A 24,847-nucleotide genomic window follows, 5' to 3' on the forward strand; every position below is an offset into this window, starting at 1 on the left:
CTTTTCAGTGGCTCTGATCTACAGAATCAAATATAAAATCCTCTGTTTGACTTTTAAAATCCTTTAAAAGATAGCTCCTCTTATTAACATCCCCCAACATCCCAGGCTTCTTATACCTTATATAGCTCTTCTCCTTCCCCCTCCTACTGTACAACATACTCTTTCTTTTCTTTTCTTTTTTTTTTTGTGAGGCAATGGGGTAAAATGACTTGCCCAGGGTCACACAGCTAGTAAGTATCAGGTGTCTGAGGCCAAATTTGAACTCAGGTCTTCCTGAGTGCAGGTGCTCTATCCATTGTGCCATCTAGCTGTCCCCACAATATGCATTTTCAACCGGTGATGCTTCCTTTCATGCTGTTCCTTGAATGAGATATTTCATCTCTAGACATTGGGTATTTTCCCTGACTGTCTCTCATGCCTGGGATTTTCTCCCTCTTTATCTTTGCCTCCTACCTTCCCTGTCTTCTTCCAGGTCTCAGCTAAAATCTCACCTTCTACAGGAAGCTTGTCCTGATCCCTCTTAATTCTAGTGCCTACCTCTATTGATTCTTTCCAGTTTATCCTGTATATGGCTTGTTTGTACATAATTACTTGCATTTTATCTCTCACATTACACTCTGAGCTCCTCAAAAGCAAAGATTGTCTTTTTCCTTTTTTTCCTTTTTTTTTCCGCATTCCCAGAGCTTATCACAGTGCCTGGCATATAATAGGCCCTTAATCAAATGTTTGTTGACTAACTGACTACAATCTTCTTTGATTTGTAGCCATTTCTATTTATTCAACTTTCTTCCTGCCTTTCTTGTTTTTTCCCTTGGTTCCATTTCATTGCAGTTATGTTAAATACTGCCTTTATTATTTGCTTAAAGTATTATAATAGACTCTTAACTAGTTCCCTTCCCTTTAGTCTCCTTAAATGCTTGAATTTATCTTCCTGATTATGGGTTTGTAGTTAGTCTGGCAGGTTTAAGAAGATATTATGCAAGGCACCCACTTTAGGTGCTTGTTTTGCTAGCTAATGGCTACATAGTACGTTTTTGGGGGATTCTGAACCTCGGTAGTCCTATCAATGACAGAAAATGAGTCAATTCCCTTACAATTTATGGGGCACAGGTGCTAGATGGCTGCTGAGACTTAGGGAAAGACTAATAATGTCTTGACATTTAGGTCCTGAGCCTCCTCAGTCCAGGAGGCAAAAGGTGAGACAAGTGAGCAGAGTCCAGTAAGTGAAAGGGTTGGTATTTGAGCTCAAATACACTGGGGCTTTGAAACAGTGTTCTAGCCAAAATATTTCTAGATCCCTCTTACCTCTATTTTGGGCCCATTCCGTATTTAGGTTGTGTTTCAGACCTTAGTCTAGTCCCTGACTATTTCTTCAATTGAGGTTTTGTTTTTTAACTTCAGGGAAAGGACAAGAGTTTTTATAACTGCCAGATTAGGTATAAGGACTTTCAGATATGTTCCCGTTCCCTTTTTTGATAGTGTTTATATAGAAACTCTACAAAAGAGAGAGACTGATGGTTAATGGAAACTCAGGGCATGTGCCTCTTATTTGCATAGCCAAGTAATCAGTGTAGACTTCTGTCAACATAGCTTTATCCATCATATATCACTGTACCAGGAATGAGACTATTTATGATGCACTAGGTAGAAAGAAGCAGGTGAGGTAGCAAAAAATCAGAACGAGAAAAATAGGCTTACTGAAGGGAAAGGGGTGGCTGAAACTAACTTCTGGGAAGTCTTTGAATTCTGTAGTCAGAATTTTATATCCAAAGGACTTGAAGGTTGTTTAGCAAAAAATGACTGGTCACATAGTTTTCATATAAGCTAGGTTTCAAGAAATAATGTATTGAATGCAATATAATCTAACCTGAACTGAACTACAAGATATCAAATTAAGCCAGCTAAAATGTACAGACTCAAGAACTCATGGAAATAAAACTATTCTAGTGGGGGACTTCAACTTTCCCCTCTCAGAACTAGATAAATCTAACCAAAAAATAAACACAAAAGAAATTAAGGAGATGAATAACATTCTGGAAAAGTTAGATATGATAGATCTCTGGAAAAAATTGAATGGAAATAGAAACGAATATACCTTTTTCTCAGCAGTATATGGCACCTACACAAAAATTGACTATATTAGGACACAGAAACTTCACAATTAAATACAGAAAAGCAAAAATAGTAAACACATTCTTTTCAGATCATAATGCAATAAAAATTACATTCAATAATGGACAGTGGAAAGAGAGATTAAAAATTAATTGAAAATTAAATTATCTTATCCTAAAAAACAATGGGTCAAAGAACAAATCATAGAGACAATCGATAATTTCATTAAAGAAAATGGCAACAATGAGATAACATACCAAAATTTATGAGATGCAGCCAAAGTAGTACTTGGGGGAAATGTATATCTCTGATTGCTTACATCAATAAAATACAGAAAAAGCAGATCAATGAATTGGGCATACAACTAAAAAAACTGAAAAAGAACAAATTAAAAATCCCCAATTAAACACCAAATTGGAAATCCTGAAAATCAAAGGAGAGATTAATAGAATTGAAAGTAAGAAAACCATTGAATTAATAAATAAAACTAGGAGCTGGTTTTATGAAAAAAAGAAAACAAAAAACACTTTCAATAAAATAGATAAACCATTGGTTACTTTGACTTAAAAAAGAAAAGAAAACCAAATTAGTAGTATCAGAAATGAAAAGGGTGAATTCACCACCAATGAAGAGTAAAGTAAGACAATTGTTAGGAGTTAGGAACTGTTTTGCTCAATTATATGCCAATAAATTTGACAATCTAGATGAAATGGATGAATATCTACCAAAATATAAATTACCTAGATTAACAGACGAAGAAATAAAATACTTAACCCAATCTTAGAAAAGGAAATTGAACAAGTGATCAATGAACTTCCTAAGAAAAATATCCCAAGGACCAGATGGATTCGTAAGTGAATTCTACCAAACATTTAAAGAACAATTAACCCCGATACTATATAAACTATTTGGAAAATAGGTGAAGAAGTTGTCCTACAAAATTCCTTTTATGACACAAATGTGGTGCTGATACCCAAACAAGGAAGAGCCAAAACAAAGAAAGAGAATTATAGACCAATTTCCCTAATGAATATTGAGGCAAAATTTTTAAATAAATTACTAACAAAGAGATTACAGCAATGTATCACCAGGATCATACACCATGACCAGGTGGGATTTATGCCAGTAATGCAGGGCTGGTTCAATATTATGAAAACTCTTAGCACAATTGATCACATCAGTATTAAAACCAACAGAAATCATATGATTATCTCAATAGATAAAGGAAAAACCTTTGAGAAAATACAGTACCCATTCTTATTTAAAAAAACTAGAAAAGATAGGATGGAACTTAACCTTAAAATGATAAGTAATATTTATCTAAAACCATCAGCAAGCTTTATCTGTAATGGGGATAATCTAGAAGCCTTCCAAATACAAACGAGGTGAAAGAAGGATGCCCATTATCACCTACATTATTTAATATTATACTTGAAATGTTAGCTATTGCAATAAGAGAAGAAAAAGTAATTAAAAGAATTAGAATAGGCAGTGTGGAAAGGAAATATCACTTTTTGCAAATGATATGATGTTATAATTAGAAAATCCTAGGGAATCAACTAAAAAATAACTTGAAGTTATTAACAACTTTAGCAGAGTTTCAGGATACAAAATAAACCCACCTCAATCATCAGCATTTATGTATGCTACCAACAAAGTCCAGCAGCAGGAGATAAAAAGAGAAATTTCATTTAAAATAACTATAGACAATATCAAATACTTGGGAGTCTACTTGCCAAGACAAACCCAGGAAATACATGAACACAACTATAAAACACTTTTCACACAAATAAAATCAGATCTAAACAATTGAAAAAATATCTTTTGCTCATGGGTAAGCTGAGTCAATATAATAAAAATGACAGTTCTATCTAAATTAATCTATTTATTCAGTGCCATACCAAACTATCAAAAAATTATTTTATACAGCCAAAAAAAAAACCACACAATTCATTGGAAGAATAAAAGCTCAAGTGTATCAAGGGAATCGATTTTTAAAAAATGTGAAAGAAAGTGTTCTAATCATACCAGATCTCATACTATATTAGAAAGTGGTAATTATCAAAACAATCTGGTGCTGGCTAAGAAATAGAGTGGTTAATCAGTGGAATAAATTAGGTACAAATATAGTACCTATAGGTACATTATAGTAAATGACCATAGTATTCTAGTGTATGATAAACCCACAGATCCAAGCTTTTGGAACAAAAATTTATTGTTTGACCAAAACTGACAGGGAAATTAGAAAACAGTGTGGTAGAAATTAGGAGTAGACCAACATCTCACACCTTATACCAAGATAAAGTCAAAATGGGTATGTGATTTACTCATAAATGGTGATGCATAGGCAGATTAAGAGAGCATGGAATTGTTTATCTGTTGGATTTATGGATAAGGGAAGAATTTAGGACCAAAGAAGATATAGAGAGCATTGCAAAATGTAGAATAATTTTGATTATATAAAATTAAAAAGTTTTTACACAAATAAAACCAGTGCAGCCAAAATTAAAAGGAAAGCAGAAAACTGGGGAAAAATTTTTGTAAGAAGTATCTCTGATAAAGACCTTATTTCTCATATAGAGAATTGAGTCAGATTTATAAAAATGCAAGTCATTCCCCAGTTGATAAATGGTCAAAGGATATGAACAGTTTTCAGACAAAGAAATCAAAGCTATCTATAGTCATATGAAAAAATGCTCTAAATCTCTGTTGATCATAGAAATGCAAATTAAAACAACTCTGAGGTACCACCTCATACTTATCAGAGTAGCTAATATGACAGAAAAGGAAAATGTTGGATTTTGGAGGGGATGTGGGAAAACTTGGACACTATTGCATTGTTGGTGGAATTGTGAACTAAACCAACCATTCTGGAGAACAATTTGGAACTATGTCCAAAGGGCTATAAAACTGTACATACCCTATGATCCAGCAATACCACTGCTAGGTCTGTATCCCAAAGACATCCAAAAAAAAAATGGAAAAGGACTTATTTGTACAAAAATATGTATAGCAGCTCTTTTTGTGGTAGCTAAGAATTGGAAATCAAAGGGAAGCTCATCATTTGGGGAAGTGGCTACATAAGCTGTGGTATATGATTATAGTGAAAGATTACTGTGCTATTAAAAATGACAAGCAGGATGATTTCAGAAAAACCTGGAGAGATTTACAGGAACTGATGCATAGTAAAGGGAACAGAACCAGGAGAACATTGTACACAGTAACAGCAATATTGTTCAATGAAGAACTGGGAATGACTTAGCCATTCTTAGCAATACAATGATCCAAGACAATCCCAAAGGACTAATGATGAAGTGTACTGTCCGCCTCCGGAGAAGGAACTGATATTGATTGGATACAGACTGAAGCATGCTATTTTTCACTTTCTTTCTTTCATTTTTTTCTGTTATTCAAGTTTTCTTATACAAAATGACTAATATGGAAATGTTTTACAGAATTGCACATATAATAACCTGTATTTGATTGCTTACCATCTCAGTGAGGAGGGATGGGGGAAATGATAGAATTTGTAACTCAAAACCTTAATTAAAAATTGTTAAAAAAATTTAAAAAAAATTCATCGAGCAAATTTATAGGACAGAACTGCCACATGCACAAAGTCTTGCAAAAATTAGTGTGTGTTTAGATAAGTAGTCACTTCTTACTGAAATTCAATTACATCCAGAAAAGTGAGAAATCAAATGTTCAAGTGATAGAAAGTGTGTTATATATTTCATTTAACCAGTTGCTTTCACATTTTGGAAAGCTGGGCAATGAAACTTCAAGCCTCAGAACATATTACAGGATTTTTATGATGACTAGTGAAGGGTGAATTATATTTTCTAATGCTCTAGAAATTCTTTTGAGTAAGCTAAATAAATATCGGCCTTGAAGTGTCCAGAAGAATTATTTATACAGGCACATTTTTATCCTTTGATAGTTTAAAATGAATTTTTGTAAACAAATATTCCCTCCTATCATGTTCTTTCCTCCCCACCCTTCCCTTTCTCTCCCTGTCCCTTTCTTCTTTCTTCTCTCTTCTCTGTTTCTGTCTTCCATTCCCTCTTTCTTTTTCCTTCTGTCCCCCCTCCCTCCCTTTCTCTCTTTACCTCTCCCCACTTCTCTTCTCCTCCTTCCTTTCCCCCTATCTCTTTGCCTCAGCTCTTTCCCCCCACCCCACCCCCTTGTTTCTTGCTCTCTTTTTTTCCAGTTCCAAGTTCTTAAAAATGTGTGATTTAGGACATCTAGTGTTCAGCCACTGAAGCAAAATAGTTTTTGTTTTTTTTTTAGGGAGAAAAAAAGACAACATGGTGATTTCTTGGGAGAAAGATTAGTTTGGAAAACAAACTGGTGGTGATTTATCTTTCAGTAGTAGTAGTTTTCTGTTAAGCTTTAGATCTTCATATGTTTTTTTTAATTTTTCAAAATTTGTTAATGTAATCTGACTTCTTGAATACAGAATGACAAAAGATCATGTGTTTTTAGCTTATGCTCTCATACCATATTTATTACTCCACTATTGGGATTAGTTTTCCCATCAAAAAATTTGGGGGGAACTACCAACCTCCAATAAAAGAAATAAGGTTGTTGAAAAAATCATTAATATGGAATCTGTGAAGTGATTTCACTTATTTTCCAAACTGACACTATAGTTTTGTTATATATATATTATAGTCTAGAGGTAGAAAGAAAGCTATGATTTATTTATTTTTTTTTTTTGGTGAGGCAGTGGGGTGAAGTGATTTGCCCCGGGTCACACAGCTAGATGTCAAGTGTCTGAGGCCAGATTTGAGCTCAGGTCTTCCTGAATCCACGACTGGTGCTGTATCTACTATGCCATCTAGCTGCCTCGAAAGCTATAATTTTTGCAGTCAGAGGAACTGTGATCTTGTCAGTGTGGTCACTCATATTGCAGCATACCAAATGCTGTTCCATCCAATTTGATGTATTTCCATTCCTGTTCATAAATCTTTTAAAAAACAAATTGTATTGCTATCAGTTCAGCAAAACTAGCTAATATATTTTTAAAAATCTCACATTACATGCAGTATTCCACATCTGGGGCAGCTAGGTGGCACAGTAGATACACCACTGGGCCTAGAGTCAGAGACACCTGAGTTCAAATATTGCCTCAGACACTTAGTAGCTGTGTGACCCTAGGCAAGTTACTTAACCCTGGTTGCCTCAGTTTCCTCATCTGTAAAATGAGCTGGAGAAGGAAATGGCAAACTACTCCACTATCTTTGCCAAGAAAACCCTAATCAGGATCATGAAGAGTTGGACATGACTGAACTGATTGAACAAAACCATTTCCAAACCCATCGATCTCCTATCTCTACAAAGAAGTGGGAGTAGGTACCTTCTCATAAATCTTGGAGCCAAGCTTAGTCCTTATAGTTTCTTAGCATTCTATTTTTTTTTTTTTGCGTTCATTTCATTTGTAGTCATTGTTTATGTTTTTTTCCTGGTTGTGTTTTTTCATGCCAAGTAAAGTCAATAAATATTTATTAACCACTTACTGTATGCCATGCACTGTGCAAATAGGTACTAGTAATACAAATAGAAACAGAAAGAAAAGTGGTCCTTGCCCTTAAGGAACTTACATTCTAATAATTGGAGATAACACATAAAAGGAAGCTGAAAGGGAGGAAGAAGGAATGAAGGTACCTAGCGTGGCAGCATTGTAGAGAAAGTCTAGGAGAGTACAGCTTGGAGAGGATTTAAGGCCTGGCTGGCCTGATTGTCCTCCTAAAAATGAAGGTTCTTGGAAGAACCAACCAATCAGAGGGAGAGGCCATAGAGGCAGAGTGTACTTATGGTGTGTAAAGTCTAAAAAGAGAATATGCTTCCGGAGTTTAGAAGTTTCTGTGGTTTTGTAGAGAAAGTCTGGGCAAGTCAATAGTGCAACCTGGAAAAAACTGCATCTCTGTAGTCATAATGTTAATTGTTTCTTATGGAGTAATAATTTTGCATTTCGTTCATGTACCTCAGCTTGTTTAATCATTACCTAATCAGTGCTGCCCATAAATCCTTAATAGAGCGTGTAAACCAGAAGCTTTCTTTTAGTTCTTTTAACTTGGCGGGCATACCATCCAGATCAGCACTCAGGTTCTCTGTTAACTTTTGCTCTTACATGTATTACATGACTATCTTTTCTAGTCATACATTTCCTAGGTGACGTGTTTTTCACAGCATATTATACATAAATTATCATTGGTAACGTGCTGCAACCCATTTTTACCCACCATGTATGTATTTTCTGTTGGGTAACGTGTAATTTAAGTTGTTTTGAGATTGTGATATTCTATAATTCACAACCATATAATATCATGGGGAAAAATAGTATTAAAAAGATATCATTTTTGTGATAGAACAGTTTGGGATTATTGAAAGAATTGCACACTTTACCAAATACATTGAGCCTGTCTTCTTCCTCCATATTCAGCCCTAGTCAAGCTTTTTGTGAGTCTATGCTGTAGATCTATAGAAATGTACTAAAGGATTAACTCAATGCTTTTCCTGTCCTGCTTTGTCGTAGACTAGGCAGGAGTCATTCATCCTTCATTTGGCTTTTTTATAGATAAGATTTTTGTCCTTTTGAGTGGCACTGAATTTCATTGAGATCATCTTGTATTACTCTGATGTTAGATGCAATCACTTCATCTTCATAATGAGAATCTTGGAAAGACCTCAAGTTCTACAAGGAATTACAGAATCAAAGGGTTGGAAAGGACTTCAAGGACTCTAGAGTTCAATATCTCTTCTACGTTATCCATGCCAAGGAATGGTTTAGCCTTCATCTGAAGACCACTAGTGAAGTAGAACCCACTACCTCCAAGAAAGTCCATTCCTCTTTTGTACAACCCCATTTTAGGGGGAATTGTTTTCTAATAAACTTAACATTTCCCATTCTTCAACTTCTACTTGTTGCTTGTAGGGGCTAAGCAGAACAAGTCTTATCCTTCTTCTACAAGGCAGCCTTTGAATACTTAAACAGCTGTTGTCATGTTCTTCCCTCTCTCTCTCATGGAACCCTGATCTTCTCTTCACTTCTCTTGGCTTACAGTCTTAACTCCTTCAATTCATCCATGAATTTGAGGCTCTTCACAATCCTGGTTAGCCTCCTCTGAATATTCTCTACCTTATAAATACCCATCAAACATGAAGCACTCATACTTATTCAGTGCCATACCAAACTACTAAAAAATTATTTTATAGAGCTAGAAAAAATAATAACAAGATTCATTTGGAAGAACAAAATGTCCAGAATATCAAGGTAATTAATGAAAACAAATACTGGGGAAGGTGGCCTACCCGTTCCAGATCTTAAATTGTGGTATAAAGCAGGAATCATCAAAACTACTTGGGACTGGCAAAGAAATAGAGTATTGGATCAGTGGAATAGGTTAGATATGTAAGACACAGTTGTCAATGACTATAGTAATTTACTGTTTGATAAACCCAAAGACCCCAGCTTCTGGGATAAGAACTCACAATTTGACAAAAACTGCTAGGAAAACTGGAAAATGGTATGGCAGAAACTTAGCGTAGACCAGCATCTTACACCATATACCAAACACAGTCAGAATGGGTACACAATTTAGATACGAAGGCTGATACTATAAGCAGACTGGGAGAGCAAGGAATAGTTTACCTGTCAGATTTATGGAGAACAGAAGAATTTATGACCAAACAAGAGATAGAGAACATTATGAAATGCAAAATTCATAATTTTGACTACATTAAATTGGAAAGTTTTTGCACAAAGTCAGTGCAGCCAAGATTAGGAGGGAAGCAGAAACCTAGGAAAGAATTTTTACAACCAGTGTCTCTGATAAGGGCCTCATTTCTAAAACATACAGAGAACTAAGTCAAATGTATAAAAATACAAGTCATTCACTAATTGATAAATAGTCAAAGGATATGAACAGGCAGTTTTTAGAGAAATGCAAATCAAAACGACTCTGAGATACCACATCACACCTATCAGATTGGCTAACATGACAGAACAGGAAAATGATAAATGTTGGAGAAGATGTGGGAAAATTGAAACACTCATGCATTGTTGGCAGAGTTGTGAAATGATCCAACCATTCTGGAGAGCAATTTGGAACTATGCCCAAAGGGCTATAAAAAATATACATACCCTTTGACCCAGCAATAGCACTTCTAGGGCTGTATCCCAAAGAGATCATACAAATGGGAAAAGGACCCACATGTACAAAAATATTAAAGCAGCTCTTTCTGTGGTGGCAAAGAATTGGAAATTGAGGGGATGCCCATCAATTGGGGAATGGCTGAACAATTTGTGATATATGAATGTAATGGAATACTATTGTGCTATAAGAAATGATGAGTAGATGGACTTCAGAAAAACCTGGAAAGATTTGTATGGACTGATGCTGAATGAAGTGAACAGAACCAGCAGAACGTTGTACACAGTAACAGCCATGTTGTGCGATGACTGACTTTGACAAATTAGATCTTCTCAGTAATGCAAGGATCTAAGACATCTCCAAAAACGTCATGGTGGAAAAGGCTATCCAGATCCAGAGAAAGAACTATGGAGTTTGAATGCAGATGAAAGCAAAGTATTGCTCTTTTTGTTTTTCTTCTGTTTTGTTTCTTCTTTCTTGTGGTTCCTCCTATTGGTTCTAATTCTTCTTTCCAACATAACTAATGTGAAAATATGTTTAACAGGAGTCTATGTAGAGTCTGTATCAGATTGTATACTATCCTGGGGAGGGAGGGGGAGAAAATTTAAAACTCAAAAGCTTCTGGAAGTGATTGTTGAAAACTAAAAATGAATACATTAATTTAAAAAATACACGAACTTTATCATCCAATGTTAATAAAATCCATTATTGGATTAAAAAAAAAAAGCGAAGCACTCAGAAATGAACACGTACTCTAAATGTGGTCTGACTGGGACCAAATGCAGTGGAACAATCACTTGCCTATTCCTTCAAATTAGGCCTTTTTTTTTTATGTAGCCTAAAATCACATTAGCGTTTTTTGACTGCTGTATAAATATTTTAATTTATTTATTTTTAGAGGAATTCCTATTAAACCATGCCGTTAAGCTATGCTTTTCTACTTTGGTATTTGTGAAGGTGATTTTTTTTTCAAACCAACATATAAGGCTTTACTTTTTAATATGGATAAATGAATATCATATTTAGCTTAGTTTTCTAGCCTGTCAAGATATTTCTTTGGATCCTCAATCTGTTATCCAAGTATTAGTTTTCTACTCCAGCTTCATTTCATATACAAATTTAATGTGTATCTAATCTCAGCCTTCATACAAATCATTGGTAAAAAGTATCAGTCTTCACAGTACCAAACATTTTTAGGGCACTCCACTAGAGACCTTCTTGCAAGGTGATAATCAGCCACTAACGACCACTCTGTGAGTCCAGCCATTGAATCACTTCTGAATCAAAATAGCTTACAGGGTTGTCATTTTAGAGCTGAAGAGATCACTGAGTCCAACACCTTTATTTTCCAGATGGGGTATCTGAGGCATGGAGAGGTAAAGTGATTTGTCCAGGGCCACACAGCTAGTATGTTTCTGAGAAAGAATTTGAAGTCAGTCTTTCCTGACTATACGTCTAGTACACTGTCTACTGTCTTGTCTAGCCCACATCTCTAGTTTATTTTCCATAAGAATAGCCTTGTTAAATGCTTTGCTAGAATCTGGGTAAATTATGTGTATGTTTGTGCTTATAGTTTAGCAAAAAAGAAATGGAGTTGTTCTGTCGGTCCCTTTTCTCGATGATACCATGCTAGCTCTCTGTGAACACCAATTTCTTTTTGAACCATTTGTTTAATAATTCATTGTAAAATTTTGCCAGGAATTAACGCCAACCTCATGGACTTGTAATTCAGAGTCTCCCTTTCCCCACCTCTGCTGGGGGTGGGGAGTGGGATGCCATTCTTAGTCCTTCACGCTTTCTCAGTGTCTTTCAGAGATCATAAACCCACTCAGCAGTTATAACTGCTGATTCTCTCAGTAACCTTCCATGTAGTTCATCTGGGCGTACTGACTTGAATTCATCCCAGGTACCTCGGTGCTTGTTTGCTATTTCTATACTTAAATTGTTTCATCTCTGAAATAGCCATTTTTGTTCTGTCCTTTGCAACCCAAAGATGCAAAGGAAAAAGGAGCAAAATTAAGTTTGAGTACTTCTGCCTTTTATAACATTCATTAATGAAATTTGTCTTCCCTGTACTTTGGAGAACATTCTCTGTGAGGAAGGCAGGCCCCTTAAGCTAATATATAACTTGATATTAATAGAATTTTATCTCTGTGGTTAAATTGAAATCTACATCTTGGATGCTTCAAACATGTATGAGAGAAACCTTATTGGAGAAGAGTCAGTTCAGTGTGCTTTTTTTTTTTTTTTTTGGTAACTGACAAACATTAAAAACAATGGAAATCTTGTATTTCTTAAACCTTTTGGTCAGTTCTGTGAATGAAGATGAGTTTTTCTAAGCAGAATTGCTTTCAGAAGCCATCCTGTCACCTTCTTATGTTTTCATCACAGATATTCTCATTGTATGAAGATTGTTCTGATAAACGTTTTATAGGGATGAGCAAGGAGCGTTATGGCTTGCCCTTTAAAGAATACAAATAGTGGTGGTGATTTTTTTTCCTGTTTAGTGTCTTGCTCTCTTTCAGTTACCTTAAAAATAGATCCCTCTGTGTTTTCAATATTATGCTTTTTGTAGCATAGATTTTTTTCTGTGTGTACTTTTCCTGGTCCATCTGCTTTTCTTGATTTTTTTCACCTTAAATGCAATTTCTTTGTGTATCACTTTGGGAGTTGAGGTATTAAAGCAGAGGTGTCAAACTCATATATACAGTAGGCAAAACTTCTGTTGGGGCCCAAACCAGATTAAGATGTGATTGGGAAATGCTTAATAAAATAAGTAAAAGTACAGTACAACATAGATAATGTTAAGTTGTGGTTTTCAAAGTCAGTATGCTGCTGGCAGGGATCTCTTTCTATTTGAGTTTGACATCACTATGTTAAAAGAATTGAAATCCACTGTTATCCGATTAAAAAAAAAAGTACCTAAAAGTACCTTTCTTTGTCCCTTCTCCCCTTCCTTTCAATGGCCTTTAGACAAAAAAAAGATGAAATTTTTTGAATGGTTGTATCCTCCCACCCACCATAGTGGCTTGCACATAGTAGGCCCTTAAATCAATAACTGTTGTAAGAGACAGTATTTTATAGACACTTCAAATCTATAAATGATCTTTAAGAGGTTGGTTGTTTAAGCTGGTACTTTTAGCACTTTTTCACTAGTTGGTAATCATCACCACAAACATTTTCCTGCCTAAATACACACACAAACTTTGGTGTAGTCATCTGATCTTGAGTTGGGTTATATAGGCAATGTAGTTGGCCTTTTTGGGGGGTGGGTAGGGGCAGGAGGAGACTCTTAATTTTGTGTTGGATGCTTTTGGGATGATCTGTTTTAGGTGAGACTTTTTCCAAGGAGGTGTGACTAAAATTCAATGAATGAATGAATGAATGAATAGGCTCAGAATGAAAGGTAGAGATAGGGTAGAGAGAGACTAGGAGTTCATTTGGGGATATGTTTAATTTGAGATACTCACTTCAGTTCACCAATTCTCCTTTATTCCAGGGACTGTGAATATAAGATAATTTGAAGAAGGAGAAAGCACAAGTAGAGGGTTCAAGAAAGGCTGTTTTCAGGAGGTGGTGCCTGAAGTGAACCTTTTTTTATTTTCGAAACAAGTGGGGTTAAGTGACTTGCTCAGGGTCACACAGCTAGTAAGTGTCTGGGTTTGGATTTGAACTCGGGTCCTTCTGACTCCAGGCTCAGTGTTGTGTCCACTGTGCCACCAGCTGGGCACCTGAAGTGAATCTTGAAGGATACTAAAGATTCCAAGAGGTGGCGATCAGAAAGGAGTGCATTTCAGGAATGAGAAACAGACTGAAAAGTCATGGAGGCAAAAGATGTAATACTGAGTTTGTGGAACAGCAAGTAGATCAGTTATATTAGAGCATAAGGCAAGCAATGAGAATTGTTTGGAAGGGTAGGCTGCAACCCGATTGTGAAGGCTTTTATATGTCAAACTACAAAGTTGTTAAAAATTTAAGTGGAAGTAATCCACATACATTTTGGAAATAGCAACTGGAGCTTAGTTCAGGAAATACCATTGGAGCATTATTGTCATAGAGTGGATAATTGACTAGGAACATAGAGGATCTTTCTGAGGAAGAGAATAAAAGATGAATAAACACAGTTAAGGAAGCAAATATTCATTAAGGTCTATTTCTTACAGGAAACCATGCTAATATAAACTGCATGGGTTAATATTTCAAGCCTGACAGTTGACCTAAAGGACCTGACTTTTTCTCCCTCTAATTCGGGAGTTCTTAACTTTTTTTGTGTTATGGACTCATTTGGCAGTCTGGGAGAACCTATAGACACCTCCAAATGATGCTTTTAAATGCAAAATAAAATATATAGGCTTACAGAGGAAAATAAAATGTATTTCTTTTTCCTTCCAAGTTTATAGACCTTCCTGAAATCTATCCACAGATTAGGGCTCCCTTTGATCCCAGTTTAAGAAGCCCTGTTCTTTTAAAAAATTAAAAAAAATTTTTTTTTTTTTGATCAGTGGTACAATTTGAAGTAAAACTGAATTCTAATCACAATGTGTCTTTGCCCTGTGCTGGAAACCTAGTAAAGCTAAAGTTTGGGGATTTATTATTATTATTAAATATTTTCTCATAACTTTCAATTGTTCTGTTTTCTTTCTCACGTATCTTCTCATTTTGCTATCCATCCTCTTCTGTTGTCTACTTCACTGTTTACATTTGTAAAATTTAATGTAAAGTTGTGAAGTTTGTATACAGTAGTGCCTTGAGCCTTTGCTGACAAAGCAGTATATATCTTACTAATAAATCTATAAATCTGCAAATCTGGGGAGTTACGCCTTTTCAGTTACTGAGTTAGATATGTTGGCCTGCTGAAGGACTTACTTAAAATAAGTACAGAACAATATATTTCTATTAAAACTTGACTTTCTGTGAAATGAGGGAGTTTTTGTTCTAATTATTTATGAAGTATTGTTTCCCTGCCCAACTTAGAAATACATTTTGGAAATGAAAATACATGCATGGAGTATCAGTTGGCAATATTTATTGAACCCTTGTATAGCTAACATAATTTAATATAGTCTGGAGGCAGCGAGACTATCTAGGGAATTATTCAAATAATGCTATAAGAGGTAACAAGGGCTTGATCTAGCAATGTAAATATGCATATTAAACAATGAAGAGAGATCTTAAATAATTGGCAGGACTTTATGTTGGATTTACTGTGAAGGGATAAGAATAAATGACTCCAATGTTGCAAGCTAGAGTAATAGTGGCAAGGTTAATGGTAAAGGAAAAATGAGACTGGCTGTCTGGGATCACAGTTTAGTTTCTTATATTTAAAATTTTTAAATACCCAGACATCTGTTTGCATTATGATAATCAAAGGACTGGTTAAAGGGAATTGAAGTCAGGACAAGAATTCTATTTGAGAAGTGATCTTGGAAGTAATGTTGAGGTAATAATGAATAGATGGTTTACTAAAGAAGTAAGGAGATTACAGAATATAATCCTGAGCCAGGGAAGAAGATAAGGGACTCAGGGTATGTTTAGCCCTAAGATAGAAGACTTCTTGGGGATATGTTAGATACGTAGACAATGGATAAGATTTGTTTTTCTTAAGCCCAGAAGGCAAAGTAAGAGTATGGGTTGGAAGTTGCATAGTGGGGAATTTAAACTTAATATAAAGGAAAATTCAACAATTAGAACTGTCCATAAATGGGACTGCTTTGTAGGGTCTGAAAGCAAAGATTTGAGAGCACTTATTGGGTACATTGTAGAAGAAATTCATTTTCAGGTATGAGTTGAACTAGACGGTTTTCTAGGTCCCTTCTAGCTCAGAGATTAGGTGCTATGTAAGATAGGTCAGCAAAGAATATTGGGTCCAAAAGTCACTAAATACTAGTACTCCAGTAGGTGGTGCTCTTTCTGACATCTATTATTTTCCTTCGAAGCTCATTCATTCATTAAGTAGCTGTTCACAAATGATGTTCTTATAGGTGTTGCATACTTCCCACATTGATCTTGGTGAAAGTTTTGTTTTACTACCTGTCTAAAAATGAATCAAAATGAAAATAAACTAAATTGTAAGACACTTAGTAATATTTATTTACTTTAATGATACTTTTATACTTTCAAATGATGATGTGTGTTTGTGTTTTTGTGCTTATGCTCTCTCTTTTAAAATAGTTATTTGAATGCCTAGTCTTGTATTTAGGTATAAGATTTGAGCATATTCATATTAATCTAGTTGTCTAGAAACAGATGTAATTATTGGGTGGGGATGGGATAGGAAATCAAATCAGTCAATCAGTCTAGAATATAGTATACAGGTTGTCTTGGTGTTTCAAATGCTTGGTCATGGGAAATGGTTGTTGCTAGCTATAATGGTTTTTGTTTTTGTTTCTGTTTTTGTTTGTTTTGTTTTGTTTTTAGGCTTTGACAAAGTTTCTAAAATGTGTCAACTGGGATCTTCCTCAAGAGGCCAAACAGGCATTGGAACTACTGGGAAAATGGAAGCCAATGGATGTGGAAGATTCCTTGGAGTTATTATCTTCACATTTTACTAATCCAACAGTGAGGCGTTATGCTGTTGCTCGATTGCAGCAAGCTGATGATGAGGTATAGCTTATTTCTCTTTTCTTGGTATACCTCCCTAGAAACTGATCATGATGGAGTTGGCTATGGTGGGGGGGAGGGGGAACAGAGAGAGAAGAGAGTGATACAGAAAGGAAAAGAGACAGAGGGAGAGGAGAGTGAAAAGAGAGAGAGAGAGAAAAGAGAGACAGTGAAATGAGAAAAGAGAGACAGAGGGATTCAGCAGGGTATGTGTAGAGGTGGGGGAATGTTGCTATCAGAACTAAATTAAAATATTCCTCCAAGGACTCTTAAGTGAAATGAAAATTTACTCCTTGAACTGTTACCTGACATGACAATTCCTCCCAGGACATTTACCTGGCAGCACAACTTGTACTGCACTGTCTGGAAAAAGGAATTCTAATGAAAAATGGTTTAATGTAGCACCAGCTAGGGAATAATTCAGGTTCCCTCCATCAGTCAGAATACAACAAGCCACATTTAATTGTAGCCTTGAAAAGCCTCCAGGGTCCTTAAAGCACAGAGTTGCATGACCATGCTGCCTACAACCCCCTCCTTCAACCTCCTGCCTCTTTAAACTTACAGTAGCTCACCATTATGTGTATGTGTGGGTTTCCTGAAAGTAGTTCTAAATCCTTCTGGAGAGCAAAGACATCAAACTTTATGATTGCTATTTATGTAGATTACAAAGCCACTGGGGAAGGACTGTCTCTTCTTCTGGTGACACAGGTCATTGCTAGCTTTCAAATTTTAGGAGTTCCCAATAATATTGACTTACTCAGCAATTCTTTCTTGTCTCTTAATTTTTCCAATGTGACTATGTTCCCAAAGCCTTGCTAGCCTATTGGGATTTTTTGGAAAGAGCAAAATGCTTTGCTTGTTTAATGTCCTTCAGATATGTATGTATTTTTTAGGGAAATAGCTTTTAGGAGGTTATGCTGCCTTAACCCACTGGGGAAACATATGCTTTTTTCTATAGACAGTGATAATTGTTAATTGAATGGGCAACTAGGTAGCACAGTGAATATAGTGCCAGGCCTGGAGTCAGGATCAAATATGACCCAGATACTTTTCTAGGTGTGTGACCCTGGGCAAATCACTTAACCCTGTTTACCTCAGTTTCCTCTTCTGTAAAATGAGCTGGAGAAGGAAATGGCAAACCACTTCAGTATCTTTGCCTAGCAAACCCCAAATGGGGTCACAAAGCCTCAGACATAAAAACTGTTAATTGAATAGCTTAGTTTCATCTTAGAGAGGGGAGGCATAATAGTTTTCTTTCAGAATTTGAAGATTAGTTATGTGAAAGAGGAATTAGCCTTCTTAATGCTTATTCTAGAAGATAGAAGTAGGACTAGTGTATGAAATGTGCAAAGAAGTAGAGGTAGGCTCAGTATATGGAAACACTTTCCAATAAGGAAAGCTATCAGATGAGAGGATATACTGACTCAGGAAGTAGGAATCTCCTCCCTCCATCCAAACTAGAAGTCTTTAAGCAAAAGCTTGTTGACTGCTTTTTAGGTGTTTTGTAGAGGAGATTATTTCTTAGATACAAATTGGACCATGTAGCTTCTTAGGTACGAGAGAACTCTGAAACGCTGTGGTTCTGTTTTCATCTACTGGACCTGTATCATTGAGCTTTTAAAGAGGATCTGATGGCGGTGTAAGGAGTAAGCAAGATAACAATGCCTCCTGTCTCTCTACTGTTGCCACTAGTCCTTTCTGCTAATAATTCCAATTTGCGTTCAAGGCTTTGTTCTGGATTTCTCCTGTAATCACCACTGTTCACTGAAGATAGATTTTTTCCCAAAAAAAATGTTTTAGCAGTAACTTAAATGAAGTTAAAAAAAAAAGAAAAAACCAGACAAAAGCCTCTAAATTTAGACTGTGTAGACTTGACTTAACACAGATCACTGGAATTGTACCCTAAAACTCACACAGAATCAAACAGCATTTTCGAGTTGTAAGGGAACTCAGTGACTATATAGCCCAATCCTTACCCAGAAAAGGAATCTCTACTCTAACATATTGTACAAGGGGTCATCTAGCCTCTGCTTGAAGACCTCCAGTGAGAGGGACCTCACTGCTCTCTGAGGCAGCCCATTCCATTATTGATTTGGTAGGAAGTTTGTTTCCTGATGTTGTCAGAATATTTTTGTGACCTCCACATTTTCCTCCTAGTTCTGCCCTCTAGAGCCAAACAAGTATCTGATCCCTCTCCCACCTGATACCTCTTCAGATACTAGGGAACAGCTTTCTTGATTTGCCTGATATTCTTTTTTCTACTGATGCTCATATGGCGGGGACCCAGGGACACTCAGAATTCTATTTCTGTCTTCTTTTAGTGTTCTTCTTAAAGTGTGGAATACAGAACTAAACATAATACCCCAGTGTGCTTTGAGCCAAGTGAGATTATCACCTATTATGTTTGGAAGCCATAATTCTTTTAGTGCAGTCCAAGGAAGCAGTAGCTTTTAAGGCTTCCACGACATAGTGGTGCCTCCCAGTCATGCTAACTGTCTTCCTTTCTAGATCTTGTTCAGGAAAAGATGATACATGACATTGCCATAAGCCTTATTTCTGTTTAATAAGTCTATAGATTTGACCCTGGGGGCAGCTAGGTGGTACAGTGGAAAGAGCACCAGCTCTGGAATCAGGAAGACCTGAGTTCGACTCCAGCCTCAGACTTACCAGCTCTGTGACCCTGGACAAGTCACTTAACCGCTATTTGCCTCAGTTCCTCATCTGTGAAGTGGAGACATTGGAGAACGAAATGGCCAATTACTCCAGTATCTTTGCTAAGAAAAACCCCATGACCATAGGGTCATGTAGAATCAGACACAACTGAACAAAAATCGCAACAGCAAAACAGATTTGACCCTGACCAGTCATTATCTGACATTAGTTTTGGGATAGACCCTAATCCCTTTTTTTTAATCTGAAGCAAGCATTCCTTTTGACTCTTCTCATACGTTTCAGGAATTATTCTTTCTAGGCATTATTAATATTTTTTCACATATAAGGTTCCACTTCTCTGAGTTCAGGAGATGAAATGTGGCTTATACTACCCCACTGAAGAAGTGTTCAGGGAAAATTCTTTATAAATTTATGGTACCATAGGCCCAGTACACGTACACATACAATGTAATAACCTTATACAAGTTGCATTAACAGTCAGGAAAGACTCATGATATTAAACATAGATAGTTCTTATTTATAGTATACTTTAGAATTTATAAGTCACTTTTCTCACAAAGATCCCTTGAGGTAGTGAATACAAGTATTTTTATCCTTATTCTGTAAAAGTAAAGGTTAAGAGACTTGCTTGTAATCATGTAGCAAAATACAAGTCTAGCTGTGACTAAAATCCTGGTCTTTTGACTCCAGGACTGGTGCTTTTTCTGCTGTGGCACATGTCCCAATATTCTAGTCTTTTGTGATCATTTTGAAATATCTTTTATCATCTCTTATGTTGACTATCTGTTCCCTAATTTGTGTCATCTGCAAATTTGTAATGAATGCTGTTGTTTTATCTATCTACATATACTGCTGTTTTCATGTACTTGATTCATTCCTGTGGAATTTTTATGATTGATACATATAGATAATTTTAAAGCTTTTAGGGGGAATTTCTACATAAATTACTTGAGATTGAAATTTGAAATTTTAGTGACCAAACTTCGTGCTTAAAGAAACAAAATCTTTCCAAATTGGGCTGTGTAATGGGAAAGTCTGAACCTTCAACCATTGTTGTAGTTAATGTATTTTCATAAAAGTGAAGGAGAGTGTACTTTGGACATAGATTGACTAGCAAATGGAATCTACAAATGAGATGAAAATAAAAGACTTAAATTGAGAAAGATTGCTCTAGTGAATTATTCCTTTCCTAAACAACTTAATAATGTAGGTGTTTTGAATTTTTGATATGAAGAAGCTTCATCTTTAGTCAGGATACCAGATACCAGATCACATATTTAGCAGCAAAGTGTAAAGTAAGATAAGCAGAGTTTAAAAGTACGATAGGCTAAAGTAAAGATGACGTAGGAAGAGTAATAGTTATCGGGGCAGCTAGGTGGTGCAGAGGATAGAGCACCGGCCCTGGATTCAGAATGACCTGAGTTCAAATCCAGCCTCAGACACATAATACTTACTAGCTGTGTGACCCTGGGCAAGTCACTTAACCCCATTGCCTAGCCAAAAAAAAAAAGAGTAATAGTTGTCATTAAATGTATTAAATGTATTGATCAGTTTAGTATTGTGAGATGAACTTTTTACCTAGTAATGTGAATCATACACATTTATTGAGAATTGCAAACATTACAGATAATAAAAGATACCAAGTTATTTTCAAGTGTTAAAGCTATTTTTGTTTTCTCTTCTAATTTAAAGCAATACTAAAAATATAGCACATTAATGTCTTTTAAAACTAAGCATGGGAGTTGGAGTTTGATATATTGCTGTGCCTTCAAGAGGCAGTATGGTGTAGTGGATAGAAAGCTAGTCTGGAAGTAGAGAAGGCCTAGGATCATGTAGTAAGCAAGGAGTAACAGATTCATAGCTTGATTAGTACCTATGAAATGTACAGAAGATCTAGGTTTCAGGCCTAGTTTCTTTGTGCAAAAACTGTGGAAGAACACAGGCAAGAATTGCATTGAATTAGAAGGTATAGATGGGTTGTGGTTTGCCCTGTAGAAGGAATATTCATATCATTGAGATTTCAGTTTTTGGAATGATAATAACTAATACTTAGGTAGAATTTTGAGGTTTGCAAAACACTGAGCCTGGAATAATTTCTCAGATGGGATACTGTCTCCCATGCTTTCCCCATCCCAATGATTCTGAATCCCTGACTGCCCCAGTGTGCAAACCCCATTACCTAACTATAACTGCCTGTACTCTTACTCTCATCCTCTCAGTGCAATCTTCTGTTCCCACCCCAATGTCCCATTCAAGATCTGCTTTCCCCCTTCCACTGAGGTTTATGGAACATTTGTGTAATTAACAGAATTCCTTTCATTCTAAACCTTTTCCCTTTCTCCCTCCCTCCTTCTGTCTTCTGGTACTCACTAAGGCCTGACTCCCTCCTGACACACTGCATCCCTGGCCACCTTTTCTGGTACTGGTTGCATTTTTACCCGTACCCTTGTCTCCCCTCAAATCCTCACTAGTTGAGTTGGGGGAGTTGGAAAATTTCTTGTTTCTCATTGCAATTTTTAGTCTCCCCCTCTACCACAAACTGTTCAGCTTCTCCTCCTTTGAAGTTCATTCAATCCAAATTTATCTCTCAGTGTAGATCCTGGTAGCTGCTATCTATGGAACCCCCATATTCTCTCTTCTTTCTGAATGAGTTTAGTGCCTGACTTATGGATTTCCTCTCTACTCTAACTCCTGCCCTCATACTAGAGAACTGCAGCATAAATATTGATGCTTTCTCAAATCTCTTAACTTCCTAGTTCCTCAGTCTGCTTAGTTTCCATGACCTACCCCTTCATTCCACTTCAGCTGTATTCACAGATGTGCTCTTGACATTACTTAAAACTTGCATGTCATGAACTCCAAAATTCTTGTATCTGATCATAAACTTTTATCATTCTGCCTTTCTCTATGCCTCCAACCTTCTCCAGTTCTCCATTATCTCCATGATCTCCATTCCCTATACTCTCAGTTCTTTCCTACACCATTGTCCCTACTCTGGCTGTTCTCCTCTTTTCCTGTCTATACCCATCATTGAACTAGTATAACTCTACACTGTCCTCTACTTTTGAATCCCTATTCTATTATCAGTTATACTTTACCAAACTCCAACCCTGTATTACTCCCACAATTTGCCTTAGTTCCTTGCCACTGATTGATTCTTCACTGATTGGATCCACTACAAATTTATGTTATGTAATTTCAACTGGGCTTATGTGCAGTGAGGCAGTCCTTTTACACTTCCCTAATTGATTCTTGATTCCATTCACCATAGCAACTATTCAGAACTTTTTTTATTCCTTCTCAGGCCTCTCATAGCACTCTGTATCCCTACCCTCTCAGCTGAGGACCTTGCCTCATTCCTCACTGAAAAAATTGAGATGATTTGCTAAGAGATCCCTCTTTCCACCTCCTCATCTCATATCATTCAATCATCTTTCTCCATTATTCCTTCAGTGATCCCTCATGAAGAGGTTATTTTGCTGTGGTCAGTTCCACTATGCATCCTTGATTCATTGCCTCCTGTCTTCTGCAGATTGCTCCCTCTATCATCTCCACTTTCTCTAATATCCATCTCTTCCCATATGTTGGACCCTTCTCAGCTACCTAAACGTTTGTTCTCCTTCATTCTTGAAAAAGACCAAAATGACATCACTATGTTGGGGTCAAGGTATAGTATGTCCAACTGTGGCTGATCAGACCAGTATGTGCTCAGAAGGCTCGACCATAGGGCAGGCACAAATGGTCCATATGAACATTTGGAGTAGAGATGTCTCTAAATTTGTGCATCTCATGTATCTTTTGAGTTACTCATTTCTGCTTTGCTCATAGAGTACATTACCCTTCTTTGATGACCATGTTGGATGGTCCAGTGCCAATGTCTCCCATGTCTCACAGTTGGTTCCAGAGTTCTTCAGAGAGACCTTGAGAGTGTCCTTATATTGCTTCCTCTGACCTCCATATGAGTGCTTGCCTTGTGTGAGTTCTCCATAAAATAGTCTTTTAGGCAAGCATACTTTTGGCATTTGAGCAATGTAGCCAGGCCATTGGAGTTGCACTCTCTGTAGTAGAATTTGAATGCTTGGCATTTCGGTTTGAGAAAGGACTTTAGTGTCTGGTTCCTTATCTTGCCAAGTGATCTTCAGAATCTTCCTAAGACAGTTCAAATGGTGTGGTACTGGTAGACTGTCCAGGTTTCACAGGCATACAACAATGAAGTCACAATGGCTCTGTAGATCTTCAGTTTGGTAAGCAGTCCAGTATTTCTTCTCTCCCATACTTTCCTGTTGAGTTTCCCAAACACTGAGCTAGCTCTCGCAATGTGTGTGTCAACCTCATCATCTGTGTATACATTCCTGGAAAGTATACTGCCAAGGTAAGTGAACTTATCTACAGTATTGAGAATTTTTCCATCTGCTGCAACCAGTGGTTCTACATATGGATGGTGTGGTGCTGGCTGGTGGAGAACCTGTGTTTTCTTGATGTTAATTATTTGGCCAAAATTAGCACATGCAGAAGAGAATTGATTCACGCTTTGTTGCATCTCAGCTTCAGAGGTGGCATTGAATGCTCAGCTGCCTAAATAACCATGTTCTCCCTGTTCCTTAAAAAATATACTTTTTTGATATAATGTTCATCTGTTAACTTTCGTTCTCTTCTCCCCCTACCCCTAGTACACTTTTTTTTTTAATGAGGCAATGTGACTTGCCCAGGGTCACACAGCTAGTAAGTGTCATGTGTCTGAGGCCGGAGTTGGACTCAGATCCTCCTGACTCCAAGGCCATAGCTCTATCCATTGTACCACCTAGCTGCCCCCCCCCAATACACTTCTTGAGAAAGCTCCATTTCTTCTCTCACTTTCTTCTAATTCTTTCAGTATGTGGCATTTGACTTTATCATTCACTGCAACTGCTCTCTCCAAAGTTATAGTTGAAGATGTGGAGATAACTCTCCGAAACGTTTGATACTGACCTTCATTCACCACCTTATGCTGGATATACTTTCTGCTGTAGGTTTTCCTCTCTTGATTCTCCTCTTACCTGTCTGACGCTTCTCCGTGTCCTTTCTTAGCTAGTTATTTGGTCAACCTCACTAAACCTGACTGTCTCTTGAGCCTCCCTCCTTCTTCTCTTCTCTCTATATATTATTTCAGTTGGTGATATCATCAGTTCCCATCAGTAAAGTTATTTTTATGAAGAGTATTTCCACATCTATATATCTAGCCCAGTCTCTCTCTTGAGCTCGAGTCCCTCATTTCTAACTAGTTTTTGGACATCTTGAGCCAGTTGTCTTCATAGACATCTCAAACT

At 36.7% G+C, this 24,847-nt stretch overlaps 1 protein-coding gene across 1 annotated transcript in view; it reads left to right on the forward strand.

Annotated features, from left to right (window-relative positions):
• The window catches only part of PIK3C3 (phosphatidylinositol 3-kinase catalytic subunit type 3), a 184,911-nt gene that overhangs the window by 27,979 nt on the left and 132,085 nt on the right, over window positions 1-24,847 (forward strand). Inside the window, exon 10 of the mRNA XM_027869092.1 lies at window positions 16,686-16,871. Within this exon, the coding sequence (XP_027724893.1) occupies window positions 16,686-16,871 (186 nt within the window). The remainder of the gene's footprint in view (window positions 1-16,685; window positions 16,872-24,847) is intronic.

The sequence above is a fragment of the Vombatus ursinus genome, unplaced genomic scaffold (assembly GCF_900497805.2).
Source record: "Vombatus ursinus unplaced genomic scaffold, bare-nosed wombat genome assembly UNPS02014791.1, whole genome shotgun sequence".
Classification (NCBI taxonomy): Eukaryota; Metazoa; Chordata; class Mammalia; order Diprotodontia; family Vombatidae; genus Vombatus; species Vombatus ursinus.